This window comes from Aplosporella prunicola (genome assembly GCF_010093885.1).
Source record: "Aplosporella prunicola CBS 121167 unplaced genomic scaffold K452scaffold_2, whole genome shotgun sequence".
In the NCBI taxonomy this organism is placed as follows: Eukaryota; Fungi; Ascomycota; class Dothideomycetes; order Botryosphaeriales; family Aplosporellaceae; genus Aplosporella; species Aplosporella prunicola.
In genome coordinates this window covers 161777-176662 of record NW_022983530.1, presented here as the reverse complement: position 1 = coordinate 176662, position 14886 = coordinate 161777, and the positions used below count along the sequence as shown (strand labels likewise).

The window sequence follows — 14886 nt, the reverse complement described above, 5'->3', positions numbered from 1 at the left end:
ATAGCTTTAGTAGGTAGGTAGGTAGTCTTTGCTTGGTTTGTTTTTTGCGCGCGGTGTTAGTTGGTAGGTTGTTGTGGCCCTCCTTGGTGGCCCGGCATGGTGTGCATGTTGGTGCCGCAGCACACGCACCCGGAACCTCGCCCGAGCCCTGCACGTGATGGCGCCGGACCGCGGGCATCATCGGCGCGGCGCCCGTTCCATGACCGCAGCAGCTCCAGCGTTCCAGCGTCTGCGGATCTACCTTGCCTTGCCTGCACCAACTTCCGCTCTTCACTCTTCCGCGCCCGCACGAACGAACACACGAACACGCGACCGACCGACCGATTGACGGAGCTGTTGTCATTGCTGCGCGACTATGCTGTTTTTCAGGTACGTGCTGCTGCTGAGGAGACCTTGGGCTGCGCGTGGGGTGCGCGGTGCCCGCTCGCCTGTTTGCGAGCTGCTGCTATGCTACTGCATTGGGGGTGAGGGCGTGCGCGCGGGGCTGTGGAGGTGCTGCCTTAGCTAAAGTTACTTGCTTGCTTGCTTGCGCGTTGCTCGCTCAAGGTCACTCGCTCGCTCTCTACGCGCTCTCCCGCACAACCAAGAAACAATACACAATAGCTAACGTCACACCTCTGCCACGCACAGCTTCTTCAAAACCCTCGTTGACCACGAAGTCACGGTCGAGCTCAAGAACGACGTGTCCATCCGCGGAACGCTGAAGTCGGTGGACCAGTTCCTGAATATCAAGCTTGATGATATTAACGTGGTGGAGGAGCTCAAGTTTCCGCATTTGGTGAGTTTCGTGGTGTTTGTGTTTGTGTGGTTGGGGTTGGGGGGACAAAAGAGCTGGGTGTTGGGTTGGGTGAGGTTTTTGGGGGGTTTGGGCGAGGTGTGGGGAAAGGGATGGACAAGAAAGGAGCAACTGGCGCGGCAATTGGACAGTTGGACAGAGGGGTTGGGGTTGATGTTGTGGCGAGGACAAGTTGAGCTAACACGACCGCACCAGAGCTCCGTCAAGAACGTCTTCATCCGCGGCAGCGTGGTGCGCTACGTGCACCTCCCCGGCGCAGCAGTCGACACGGCGCTCCTGGAGGACGCGACAAGAAGAGGTAAGCCTGCAGCTTCACACACGCTTCCGCATGCCAAGCACAATCAGTAGCTAACAGCACGACTCCAACAGAAGCAGCACAGGCCGCCGCGAAAGCAAAGCAAGGCTGAACCGAGCGCCACGAGACGCGATAGAGCTACGAGGCCAGACCCGAACGACCGAGACGACGATGCTACTGCGATAGGGAAAAGAGAGCGGGGTGGTGCGTGCGTGCGGGCGACACGCTCGCGTGGATAAAAAAGATGTTGGCGCTGGCGGGTTTACATGCGAATCCGCTGTGCGTGCTGCGTGGGGATATTGGGATTGGATGAGCGGGGCGGAAACGAGGCTCAAAGGCCGTGGCTGGGAAGGAGTCTGCTTCTGCGTGCCGCCGCGCGGTGGGTGGGTTATGCGGAGCGGAGCATGGGGTACTGGGGTTGTGGTGGCGGCTGTGCCTTGGCTACCCACCTACACCTACACCTGCTACCTACTGCTTAGATGAATTCGAAAGTTCTGCTTCCTGGGTGTGGGGAGTGTGATATCGGGGCAGCTGTGCCGTTCTGCTAACACCCCAGCCTCTTACACCAATCAATCCCTTTTCTTTCGTCTCTCTCAAATCATAAAAAGCACGACCGTACTGACCATTGTTTCGACAGCGGTGAATAGCTACTTCACCAGCAGACGTATCGTAATCGGTGACGAATATCTGTCGTCCATGCGTGCACTAACATCATGTGAATGGACTCATGGATAGCGATGCTAATGATGTTGCAGTGAAGTATACAATTTTATGTTCTAGCCTTGACCTTGGTCTTTTTATCCTAGTCCGTGCCTGGCGTATTAGGCTGTCGCCGGCTTGAAAATTGAATTGGGGAGACACAGAGGATCAACAGGCTACCATCTACATTCGCGGGTATGAAGCGCTTGAGAGGGGAGTCTTGGCTGTGTACCTGCTGTACAAATATCTATTGATCTAAGATGCATTCTATAGTGGACCATGGTCACGAAGAGATCTATAGAAATGCCGCTTGCATAGTGCTGAAACGCTCAAGTCAAGAATTGGTCCTTGGGAAAGCTCTATCCCTTGTATAGCACGTAGAAGAGGCGTCAGGTAAGTGAGAGCTCTTTTCAATTAATGTATGATGCCATAGCCAACGCTTTTTTTCGATAGTCAGGTACTCAAAGAAACCAGCGTTGACGATATGTCGTCGTAATGTAGTCATGCAAGTATACAGATAGCGAGAAAAACAACCGCATAGCCGCGCTACATAACCCAGCACTTTCACCACCGAAAGCCATCCCCATACTCGTTCCTCGTCGAAGCCAAGCAATCCCAATCCCCTCCACGATGCGTTTCTCGACCATCGTTCTCGGCATCGCGGCCTTGACTGGCCCGGCCCTTGCTGACGGAAAGAAGAAGGGCGACGACACGCTAGTCGATACTCATAGTAGTCCACTGCTCGATCAATGCGTGGTAAGTGTGGCCGGCCGCGACGATATCAGTATCAGAGACCGAGACTGACTGGTACCCTCGTGCCATTGTAGAAAACTTGCATGTACGATCACAACGAAAAGTTCATCAATATTAAGGAGACGACGACACACCAGTTCTGTGAGACGAAGAAGGCGAAGGCTGAGGCCTGGATGCTGTATGAAGTGTTCCCGTGTATGAAGGTCGGGTGCCGGAAGGACCCAGAGCAGTACCAGATCACATATGACAGTATGCGGTGCTTGTCCTTTTGGTGTTGCGACGTTTTGCTGACTGCGTTCAGATGTTCAGGATTGGTACTATCTCGTCTGCAACTATAAAACTCCTCCCAAGGCGTAAGCTAAGGGTTGCTGGCGTCGGAATGCTTTCTGGTCCGTAGTAATTCACGCTCGTTGTTTCGTTCTTGCCCTCGACTTTTCGAATATCATTAGTGAATTGCAATATTTGATAAGCCCAAAGCATGCAATAACCTGAAAACAGCTGATTAGATGATACTAGGATATCTAGAATATCTAATACAAGCATACTATAGAAAAGAAGCACAACAGACTCTCAATAAAATCTCCGTATTAACGAACGTTTTTCACTTCTTCCACTTAAGCTTCGAGCAAATGCTTTCTCCTTCTGCATTTATTTGCCTTGTCTCCTGTCATGCTTGTTCAGAAGCACTCAGCAGCGTATATCAGATAGTCTATATATAAAACCTTGGTGTAGACTTTAATATCCAGAGTCCTACAAGTTTATTCCGATTTTCAAATTATTGAGCATCATCACTAACCCTTATCCAGTATGACAAGCATAATAAAGACATGATGACGCTTATCACGCATTAAGGCCAACACTCTTTGCATTCAGAGATGTTCTTTCGCCTTTATAAGCTGCTTATATAGAACTAATGTTATCAGTGACCGCCACACCACCATTTGTTCCTGTAGTTTGCGTATGTCTTACACTGCAATATGCACGAAACCATTCGGCCCTAAGTCGTAAGGACATCCATGCGGTTTTCAATATAGTCTATATTTGACCTTCTGAGGTTTTAGTTAGACGATGTGTCTGTCCAAATGAAATTTATAGACAGAACTGCAAGCACAATTCGAATGTTTGGATTCGTGCATGACTTTGAAGTAGGAGGCTGACGGTTCGTTCAATTGATTCGAAGTGGCCAGAATATCATACTAGACTTTCTTACAAGTGCGATAATTTTATTTACTAGTTAGTCAACATAACTTACCGTTTCCACGTCCGCGCACATTTCTCGACCTATGTGATGGTAGACAATATGCTTCAGATTCCATTTAGTCTTAGTGACTTCCAGACAGGTGATTCGATGATCCGCAATAGCGTTTGCTTCGCTAGGAAACCACGCCCAAGAAGATACAGTGGAGGATATTGTTAGATTTGCTAGGTGTGGTATGTTGCCGGAAGCATCGCCTATGACCCAGTCTTTCAAAACACTGTCGCCGTGAAAATAACTAACAGGTCTAATCCAAATCTTCCATAGTTCATCGTAGTTGGCGCAGTGTTCTCAGAGTAAGACGCTGTGTAATGAAGAGAGATAAGTCATGTTTGAAGACAATGACTGTAGTAAATGTTTACATTGCCAAAACTCACAGCATCAGCAATATTCGAGTATTAAAAGAGTAGTAATGCTTCAAGACAAGTCAGTCACATCTATGAATGCAGGGAAGCCGTGATACAATCAGCAGCATTTCCGAAGATACACTTGAAAGGACTCAGAAGTAGGAGTTACTCTTGCACTTTTACTTTGTTTTCACGGTCACAGCCACGATATGGACCAAGAGGATCTTGTACTGCGGCAATTTGAATTGACTGTTCTATGAGCTTCCAAGCACCAATGTTTGCTATTTGTTTTTTTCCCATCCTGCAGCTGTGGCAATCTGGATAAGGCACGAATAAAGGGTGTCCGTTGATCCTCCACTTCTTGAATCCATATCAGCCCGTCTTTGTTTCTTTAGTGGCCTCACTTTGACCTTCTTCTGTATTGCTCTTCGATTGTGTTGATCCCCATCACTACTAGTGTCCTGCAATTTTGAATGATGTTGTCCAATCCCATAAAATGTTACCATCGTATGGTTCATCAGGGAATGTGCAGCCGTCGATCAACTCCCTGAGCCTCCGTCGATAAGTTGTCTGAAATCTCTCCTCTTCCCAAACTCCGCTTAACTTCTCGCACAGATCACTATCTCCAGCGAACCAGATAGTGTAGCGATCCATAGCAGCAAACTTATCACCGCTAGCTTTCCCAACAGCCTTGATCCAGTAGTATAGATAATCGTAAATAAGGAATGCCAGGCAGTTTGCGGAAGGTATGTTGCAGTCGTAGAGCGACAGAGAGAAGGATAGCCACTTTATGCTGCTTGCTTTGCCGAGCAACAGAGATGATATTAGCGGCGGCTGCGTCAACTCGTAGAGTGAATCACCCGAACGGCCGTAATTGGGCGGAAAGGTGCGACATAGATCCAACCCGGTGAACATTAGTTCTGTCAAGTAGGTAATAGAATCCCCAACCATTCCCACAAAATAAGGAAGGATATCCGTTTCAATCATGAATCTGTTATTGGCGTAGATAAACGAAATACTTTCTTGAGAGATTTGACGATTGACGAGAAGCAAGCCTGTAGTCAGGGTCAATTTATGTGGGGAACGGGCTCGAATATCGCGTTCTGAGACCTCACGGATCCGTATGTACGGCGATGTTAGCAAGAGCTCATAGATCCTGTTGCGGAGCTCTCCTGGCAGCCGGAGGAAGTGGCTGGCACTTTGATTTAGTTGAGCTTTCTGGTTGCTGTTGGTGACAATGGAATCGCGTGCGACAGCGGAATCAGCGGTGGGATGTCCGCTATGATGGTCAGGCACTTCCAAAGTATGGTCGTCAGACACCTCGAAGGCATCTTCGTTAGAAGTTGACTCCGACATATTGTGGAAGTTCGTGTTTGTAGGGTTGATTTGGTAGAATCGTTGGGGAGAGACAGAAAAGTTGTTAGTTAAGTGTTAAGTGAAAGTTGAACAATAGACAAGAGGGCAATCCAAAGTTAGCACACTAACCTAAACGGGAAACTCATGCCCTAACGACAGCGCAGGGTCTCTACGCTCTACTGGCGCACTACATGTCACGATTAATAGATACAGCATACGAACTCAATGCTTCTTGTAAACTTGTAGTTCTCGAGTCCCCATGATCGAATTCAAGTTCTCACCTCTTGAACCTTCCAGGTGTATATTGGGCCGAAAGCGAGCTTCATGCGCTAAGCAGGTGTGACGACTAGAGGTGCGGTTATGGTAAGCCTGCTTTGAAGTTCGTGCTGTTCCACTGAAAGCTGAGATAAGTAGGCGCGAACAAGCTTACCTTGGCGACAACATGGTGACCACACCAGTCAGAGGCCATATCTCAAGTGGGTGGATATCTACCTACCAGGCTATCTCACCACTCAAAAACTTCCACACAAAGACACGATACAACCACTTCTTTCTATCGACAAAAAACTTCGATTTGGTAACAGCCCTTAGAAACATACGAGTGACAACTCAGTAGATCTGACTGGCGAAAGCAAAGTATGAAAATGGACCAGCCAATCAGCAGTCGGTAGCAGCGCAGTGATGGTGAATTTAAAGACGAACAGACACGCGACTTGATGTGTACAGTAGCAACTAAGGAGAGAACCTACGAGATGCGCACGACAACAATGATGAAGATTGCCATAAAGCGACTAGTGATGCGGTGTTCCGCAAAAGAAGCTTCCAGTGTTGCCTTGCTAGACCTGCTGAGTGAGATTGAAGCTTTTCGATTCTTCGATGTTCGAGTGACTCATAGCGTTACGCAAGCTGGTTGCGTGGTTGGTGACGAAAACTCGGAGTTTGATCTGGTTGTTGGCCGTCCCGTTGGCGGTTGCCAGCTCTCTGTCCTTTAGCTCTAGCCTCCAGTCAGTCGAATTCCTAGCTACTACTAGTTCGGCAGTCATGCCGACAAGGTTATTCCTCCAAAATTGTCTGAGTAGTATGCAATCGCTTAGCTATACCTTAACAAACCAAACAACTTTCATCACATGGATCAGCCATACGCCTGTGAACTTTGTCATCAGCGGGTAGAAAGCTGAAACAGGCAGTGAGCCAGAATCGGAAAGCGGAGAAACTGCGACATCGGAGACGGATTTTCGACCTCACGTTTCGCTGTCTCTGGTCACTGCGAAGTGCTTCACCCTACGACACCCATCCAACAATGAAATTACACCAAGGACAAAGCCGCTGGTATTGGGTACGCAGCAGCAGGAATATGGGGTGGCCAAATGCACAGTGTCACCTGTGATTACCCGTTCTTCCTAGTCCGAGGCTCCACGTAGGTATGTCCACCGAGCAGATACTTTTAGAGCTTTAGTCGCCGGGTCCTAGCATCAACGGGGTACCACTTTCCGGGTCCAGAACGACAATAAGGTTCACCATGTGGGGATGATCTTAACGAGTTGTGATAATGGTAAGGATGTTGGTGGGCCGATTTACTTGCGCCATCGCTGAAGGAGTAATACTCCTAGACCGATTCGGAAATGACGTTCTTGGTTTCTTGCATCCGTAATTTCGATGCCATTGTGCATTCTACTAGATCCGCTTGGCAACGATGTCTCAGTATCGAAACCGATGGCTGAGTTGTTGTCTATATCAACGCCAGGAGCTTTCGCTGCGTATCAGAAAGCCTGGAAGCGAGTACTGCGGATACAAGAATCAGCCGCCTGCGCTTCAATTAGTTCGGCCAACGCTGGAAATAACAATGGATATGACAGGGCCATGATACAGCAACGCGTGTAGAGCTACTAGGATGAAAAACAACGGGGCCAGGTTCAATGACATGACACCCGCATGCCACTAGTAGACAGCAAATGTTCGACCCCTTCTGGTGATAGTACAGCCTCTTCCTCTCCAATCACAATCAATTGCTCCATCGGTTTGGAGCCAGGGTTCAGTAAGTCCCAGTCATTGGATGTCTTCCATCTTGTCTACCCATTCGTTGCATCAGAAAATGAGGACTGACAGCCTGACTGCTTTGCAGTGGCCCGAAACTCCGACGGTCCACGCCAGTTTTCGTGAAGGGGTCGCGAACGAAGTCTCGACCTCACATCAATATGAAGATCGTCTCCATACATGGCCAGGGAATGCCGACCTCAAAGTCTACGGGGGTAGGAAGTCATTCCAGCAAGACAACGGACATGAGAAATACGTAAGAGAGGTTGCGTCGAGGACGAAATGCCAGGAATTCAAGAACGCGTAGGAGAAAAGGAAGAGCGAGCTTATCTGGTTGCGATTAGGCTACTTACGGCAGCCCGAAGGGGTTCATCAGAGAGGTCGATGCTACGGTGCACCTGCTCGCCCCCCGCTTACGCCACCGTCACACCCACGAAATTCTTAGAGCCCCGCAGGGGCATTGAGCAGCATCAGCACCTCGAACAGCGATCTCCACAGGGCCTCAACGCGCTCCCAGACCACGAGAGAATCGAACCATTTGCACAGCCCTGTGGAGCAGCCGTTCGCCCCTTGGAGAGCGCGGATACCGGTGTTCTGGCAAGGTCGTTGAGAGCCAAGGGCAGACAGAGGAAGAGGCGCGAGCCGCGCGCAGGCTTGCGCGATGCCCATGCTCGATGCGCGCAGCAGCGGTAGCAACAGCAGCATCGGCAGCATCGGCAGCAGGGCAGCAAGCAGAAGTGCTTTTTGCCCGAGCGTTCGGTCCTTGGTGTGTCCGGAGTAGAGAGGCACCAGGCCCTGTCGTCGAGGTAGTTAAGGTGACGTTTGAATTTATTGGTCCGTGGGGTCGGGAGCCCCCAGCTCACCCCTGGCTGCCTGCCGTTCGCTGACTGGAGAACGCGCTCTCAGCTCACGCTGCACCGACACGAAAGAAGCTTTTTTGCGGGGAAATAATATCACCAGAGATTAACGTCCCATGCGATGTTATTTTCCATGGCTGGGTGCTCCACATGCGGGTGGCGACAGAGCCCTATATTTGAGAAATTATACGAGCAACAGCTTGCAAGCTTACAACAGCTATCTTCAGCACTGTTGCTTCTTCGATGAACGCAATTTCAGGCCGCTGCCTGAAACCTGCGTGGTCATGCGTAGATCCGAGCAGCCATAAGGCACATTTTTCGACCTTTGGGGCGGGATGCACTGCAACACCAAGGGCAACATAGCCGAGCCATGGGTTCGCTCTTTTGCAACCCTAGAAACACGAAGGGGGTACCTGGTCACTCCCCACCACAGGCTAGGGAAGAAGCGTTTCTTTTTCTCGCTACTGCTGCCGCCGGTTGTAGACGGTGCATCGCACTTGTTTCCGCTCCGAACCATGGGCTGTCGGGGGGCGCCGAAAACAATGACGCGCTTGCTATTTTTCGAACTGATCGGATTAATCGGACCACATGAAAGTTTGGCACGAGTGACGGGCCGAGAGCAGGGTGCGACGTAAGGAAGGGAGCCGGGGCGGGCGCCCGCACCGTTCGTGGGTTGCGTAGGTTCCGATTGCCTGGAGTGGGGATGAAGGAGGGGTGCCGCCTCGTCTGGGCTTGCCTTTTGGGTGCGGTTGGGAGAGGGGCGGGTTGGGAGAGAGAGCAGAGGAGGGTTGTGGAATGATGGCGTGGGGGATCTACTTGGACGTGACATGGCATGGCATTCTGGGGAGCGTCGCTTTGCGCCCGTTTCCCCATGCTCATGGCGAGCTTGAGCGACCGCACTGAGCTTGTGCCTACGGTAGCCTGGCGTGGGCGAGGACAACTTGCTGGCGCATTAGGTACTCATGCGTGTACTCGTAGGTGAGTATTGCAATTTTCTTGGCACTCATCACGGCACGAGTACTCGTACGTGGTCACTCCTGGTACCCCCGAGACGGGTGTGGTGGTAGAAGCCGGCTAGAGTCTGGTTTTGCAGCGGCACGCCATCAGCGCAACGCGCCCCTTCGAATAGCCCCTCAACGGTACAATCGAGATGCCGCGGACGGCAGGCGATGACTGTGATGACTGCAGCGGCGTCGCCCTTGTTGTTGTCTTGTGCTGTTGGTGTTGAGTAAAATCTCTGCAATCGTCCTATCTACCCTGCTCGAGTAGCCGCTTGCAGCACGAGGGGTGTAGCGAACCAGCCCACAGTCCTCCTAGCTGCTCGTGATTTCTCACGCTGACGAAAACCTCGTAACGTGTTCGTGGGTAGCTACCACGTAAGGATATGGTCTAACACGAGGCTGTCGAACTGTCGCCATGTGCCTTTTTAGCCGGTCATGCAGTCCAGCCAGTGACTTCAGGTCGACCGACTTTGAATTAAGCCTCGTTCCTGCTTGCGCAACAAAAGGCGTGAGCGTGGAGTTAAAAGCAATCCTTCACCAGGTCGGGAAGAGAACGCGGGAGTTAAACGGGCATTAGCTAGGTCAACAAACGCCACAATCGCCCTCTGATAGAGAGCCGCGCGAGGAGAGGAAAGCGGTGTGGGTGGATGCGCCTTGGATTAATTGTTGCAACGTGATATCGACGCCGACGATGCTTTTGCCGCCACTGTTTTTACGCCACACAGGGCTCCACGAGAGGTGCGATGGGCCGGTTCGGATTGCCTCTTTTTTTCGAGGCATTGTCAAAGAAGGTGGGTTTGACAGCATGAAGGGCGGCTAGGTAGGTATACTGGCTGGTGTGATATACGAACGGCGTCGAAAGCTGTTGAGTCCGAGGAGACCAAGCAACAAAGACATGGTAGGTAACCTTCTTTTTTGACGGGTGTGACATGGGCAGGAAACCCGGTCGTTGGGAGACGTGTAGTTGCGTCTCTCGTCGAATGCACGCAAATTCCCCGTTGTGTCGGTGAGGGTCGGCTGAGTCATCGTGTAACGGCAGAGATGAGACAATGGCGTCAGGCGGTCGAGGCCTTTGGGCCGTTGGGCGAGTACAAGAGGATGATATGCAGCTGCATGCAGCGTCCATTCCGAGGCCCTCCTGGCATGGCTCAGCAGATCGGCCTCTCAGCGGGAGGGTGTGCCTCCACAGTGGCGGACGCCGGACGGAAAGCCACGAGGTGTGTTGTGTGAGGCGGAGGCGAGCTGACTAGGTTTTTTTTTGGCGTGCCCGCCCGCAAACAGCGGCACACAGATGGCCCTCTGCGATCTGCTAGCTAGGCACCCCCCCCGAAGCACGTGGAGCCCAGGATAGTCCTCCGAGTAGCGCCGTTTAGCACCGTGAGCACCTGGCTCTGGCTTGCGACGCTGATCTCCGTGACCGTGACACGCTTCTTCACCCAAAGCTCTGGGTCCGGCCACTGATTCATGCCCATCCGCTCGTTCGTTCTGCAAGGGCGTGCCGCCTGTCTTTTACAAGCAGACAGGTCCCGGCAAGCCAAAAGATCCCTCTTGGCCCCGACTCTTTTCCCACCCATCTCTCCCATCTCTCGCCTGCCTTCCCCGAGAGCTTTGCCTTTTTGCACCGCCTGACGCCAGGACGCCCCGAAGCCCACGTGATCGACGAGGGTGTGCGCGCGCCCGCCCCTCGACGACGACGACATTGAACACCCTCCTCGCCCCACGCCCGCACGCTGCAGCAGACACGTACTGTTTGACGACTCGACGAGTCTCAATGTCCTTTACATAGTTGCCCACGCCCACCTCTCGACCGCTGACGTCGAGCTCGCGAGCCACTCTTTTGCTTCTTCCATCTCCCTAAAACTAATCCTCTTCGCCAATCTCACCTACCTTCGTCCTCCTGTTCCGCTGCCGCAGCCACCCGTCGTCCTTCTCCCTGTGAGTGCTTTTCACTCCTTCCGACCCCGCATGTGATCGCGTCGCTTGACGTCGACTTCCTTCCTCTTACCTTGCCTACTGACATGGACCTAGCTGCTCCGTCGCTTCTTTCCTTTTTCTATTGGAAGCCTGGATCGCACCAACTGCCGCCATCTTTCACCTTTTCTTTGACAGAAGCAACCCTGTCACCTGTTGACTATTCAATCGCCGTCTAAAAGCACTTGGTCCCTTCTCTCTCGCAGCTGCGCAAGAACGCCAAACTCCTGCATCCTTGATCGCTGCCAGCACCGACTTCAGCCTAGGCCTGAAGTCAAATATGTCTCAATCCCAGGCGTTGCCCTCAATTGCGTCGCTGACACACAGCTTGTCTCCATCTGAGCAATCGCAAATGATGCACCGGCAACACACTGACGTCCATCACCGGGACTCTGGGACCTGGTCAATCTCCCAGACGCAGAGCAAGCATTCTTCTGGTGTCTCTAATACCACTGGTCTTCAACTTCAAACCATTCTCAACGCCGAGGATTCGCCTTCACGCAACTCGATAGCTATTCCGGAAACGCCGCACTCAGGAAGGCATCTATCGCAGCAGTCGACTGCGCTGCCATCATTCAACCATGCATTCGAGAACCGGCAGAGCCTCGATGCTGGTGCACCTTACTTGGAGTCGCGGCGAAGCAGCGTCGATAGCCGCATGAACGCCGGCATGAACCAGCTGGCTCTCAATCCTTCTTCTCCATATGAGAGTCAAAACACTTCTCGTGTGTCCCTCGTGTCAAATTTACAGCAGCAGCGAGGCATCACGAGTGATCACCGATCGAGCACTGGTGCGCCCATGTCCCCATTGGGTCCAAGGAGTTCTGTGCGATCCAATCAGGCGCCTCGGCGAGCGCCCGTGATCAATCCGAACCCGCGCAGTGTATCCGGGATGCCCGATCCTATGGCGGCAGCCCCCACTAAGGGTTTCCCGTGGGCCTTCCCGGATCACACGGATCCGGATGAGCGCAGAGGTTCAAGCAGCGGGGACTCTAGTGTGGAGAGATCGACGAGATCGATTCCCTCGAGGCAGAACAGTTTCGCCACGTCGATCAACAGCAGTATCTTCACTGTGGAATCCGCCTTGCCTGCCGGACAAAAAAGATTTGATGATGGTGAGAACGACTGGTGCTCGGCGCTGTCCCTTTCTAACGACTTTGCAGATATTGCACATACTCACCACCATTCGATGCAACATCGTAATGTGACCAACCTCCAGAATGAACACACGTCTCCGGCCGGTACTGGCAACTACAGCCGGACACCCGAGTTACGTGTCAGCCATAAAATGGCCGAGAGGAAGAGGAGGAGTGAAATGAAGCAGCTTTTCGACGAGTTGAACGGAATATTGCCCAACTCACCGGGCAACAAGTCGAGCAAATGGGAAATTTTGACAAAGTGTAAGTGATATACATGTCAGTTTCATCGCACCTCGCAGCCATTGACACGAATTTTAGCCATTGAGTACATTCGGCGGATGCAGAGAGACTACGAAAGGATGCAGACGGAGACATCCCGTATGCGGCATGAATCCGCGGCTTCCATGAACTCCCGATCTGAGGAGATCGCCCGAGAAAATGCGGAACTCCGACACGAGCTTCACGCGACCTGGGCACAGCTTCGCCAAATGGATCCAAGTCACCCACACGTGTACGGCACGATGACCGGTTATCTCGCAGCCCAGCAACAGCAGCAGCAGCAGCAACAGCAGCAGCAGCAGCAACAACAACAGCAGCAACAGCAAGCGCAAGCCGGTCCCGGTCAACCAAACGTCCTGCCTCCGCTGCAACCCATAAACTCACAGTGGCCGCAGGGAGCACCGCCTGGAGCGCAAGCGTCCGCCATGCAAGGCGTAGAATTCGCTGGCGGAAGGCAATATCGATGAGCACATAACAGCATTGCAGCTGACCAAGCTGCCTTTTCTTCTTCCCATTCAACTCTTTACGGCATCATGCTATGATACGTTTACTCGGCGATATCCTCCGGCTGCACATTTTCGCGCATCACAGAAGACGAGGATCCTTCCGTACGGCACAAGAGGTTTCCTTCATGCATTGTACGATAGGAACGACCGCTGCATACCTTCTCATCCCCCTACATGACCGACACCCGGCATCGACATACCGCTCTAAAAGCTTTTCTCTACTATTCCCCTTGGCTGGCGCAAATGGTCTGGCTTCTTTGGGTTGGAGGCCTAGTTCGGGTTTTTGCTGCTCTCATTTCTGCTTTGCGCGCAAAGATTTCGATTCACACTCAGGGTTTTCTTTGTTTGTTTTTTTGGGAGTCAATTTATGGGCGTAATGTGTGTTGCTTGGTATGTGGGACCCGCCCACAGTGGGACAGCATTGGAGGAAAGGAAATCCATGGACAAGGAAACAAAAACCTGGGACTCTGATTTGTTATGCTTTCAATTTGCTTCCTGGCTGCTGCTTACTTGCATTCTCTGGCTGCTCTCTTACTCGGCACTATGCTCATCCACTCGTACCGCTCTTTGGGCGTGGAAAGGCTGGCTATTCGCTTGGAGCAGCTTGAAAGAGAAAGAGAGAAGAGACAGACGAAAGACTGGATGGCCATGAGCGACTCGACTTCACCAACGGGGGTTAATGCGTACGATGGAAACACGGGTGAAAACACGATGGTCACAGTTCGGATATGTATCTTAGCGATCGAGACGAGAGTAGTCCGTAGCTTTCCAAGCAAAGCGGCATTGAAGCGTTGTTCAAGAACGCGAGAGAAAGAGACACAGCATCCACAGATTGTCGCACGCCTTTGATGCAGTGTACCCGCCTCCCTTGTGGGGGTGGTCGCGTGGGCGGTTGTGATGGGGGGGAGGGCGGCGGCAGGTTGTATGAACCTAGACAGACAGATAATAGATGAGACTCGAGAGATAGAGGTAGCCATGTGCGCCTCCTTATTTGGGTATGCGAGGCTGCGGCCTATCGCCCTCTCACCCACAACCACATCCATCCCTACCATCCCTCCATCCATTCACCCACCCACCCACCATCCCACAGCAGCAGCAGCAGCAGCAGCAGCAGGGCCAACAAACCAATCAGCACTCCACAACGACAAGCTCGATCCCCCCATCCCCTGGCAGCCACGACGTAGCAGCGGCCCCATAAGCAAGGCCTCGCCACATTACCACACACCGCCGCAGTTCCGGATCGGGCAGGGCGCAGGTCGCCAGGTCGCAGTGGAAACGAAACGCGCAACCCGCGCCCCCGACGAGCCGACGACAGAAGAGGAGGGATGGGACTCGGGCACCCACGCACCAGCAGCACCACGCACAGCCTAGAGCCAGCCAGGGAGCCCAGAGCCCACGCACCAGGCCAGAGAAGCCCACAGGCCGGAGCCCGCCCGCCCACAGGCCGCCGGAGCCCAGTTGCCCACACGCACCCACAGACCCCAGCCACGTCTTCTTAAACGAGCTAGCTAGCAGGACCCAGGACGGAAGATCGGGACCATGATCAGGCTGCGCGCGCGCCCCCACGCGCTCACCACGCTTTTGCCCGCCCCACGTGC

The 14886-nt window shown here is 52.6% G+C and overlaps 5 protein-coding genes across 5 annotated transcripts; 3 read left to right on the top strand and 2 right to left on the bottom strand.

Moving 5' to 3' along the window:
- Positions 1–224: 224 nt before the first annotated feature.
- On the top strand, positions 225–1620 carry K452DRAFT_282669 (uncharacterized protein). The gene is made up of 4 exons (XM_033539628.1): positions 225–369; positions 631–778; positions 992–1094; positions 1166–1620. The coding sequence occupies exons 1-4, from the start codon at positions 356–358 to the stop codon at positions 1201–1203; spliced, it is 303 nt and encodes a 100-aa protein (XP_033402203.1). The 5' UTR covers positions 225–355; the 3' UTR covers positions 1204–1620.
- A 748-nt stretch (positions 1621–2368) lies between these two features.
- K452DRAFT_314763 (uncharacterized protein) lies at positions 2369–2951 on the top strand. Its single transcript, XM_033543792.1, has 3 exons — positions 2369–2546; positions 2618–2792; positions 2845–2951. The coding sequence occupies exons 1-3, from the start codon at positions 2421–2423 to the stop codon at positions 2898–2900; spliced, it is 357 nt and encodes a 118-aa protein (XP_033402202.1). The 5' UTR covers positions 2369–2420; the 3' UTR covers positions 2901–2951.
- A 1583-nt stretch (positions 2952–4534) lies between these two features.
- On the bottom strand, positions 4535–5501 carry K452DRAFT_354989 (uncharacterized protein; the record flags this gene model as incomplete). The annotated part of the gene is made up of 1 exon (XM_033545925.1): positions 4535–5501. One exon carries the CDS (start codon positions 5499–5501, stop codon positions 4599–4601), a length of 903 nt encoding a protein of 300 aa, XP_033402201.1. The 3' UTR covers positions 4535–4598.
- Positions 5502–8615: 3114 nt separating this feature from the next.
- K452DRAFT_304454 (uncharacterized protein) lies at positions 8616–9221 on the bottom strand (the record flags this gene model as incomplete). Its single annotated transcript, XM_033542820.1, has 1 exon — positions 8616–9221. One exon carries the CDS (start codon positions 9219–9221, stop codon positions 8616–8618), a length of 606 nt encoding a protein of 201 aa, XP_033402200.1.
- Positions 9222–11458: 2237 nt separating this feature from the next.
- Positions 11459–13356, top strand: K452DRAFT_66461 (uncharacterized protein). The gene is made up of 3 exons (XM_033547006.1): positions 11459–12479; positions 12528–12764; positions 12822–13356. Exons 1-3 carry the CDS (start codon positions 11645–11647, stop codon positions 13247–13249), a joined length of 1500 nt encoding a protein of 499 aa, XP_033402199.1. The 5' UTR covers positions 11459–11644; the 3' UTR covers positions 13250–13356.
- The last annotated feature ends 1530 nt before the right edge of the window (positions 13357–14886 follow it).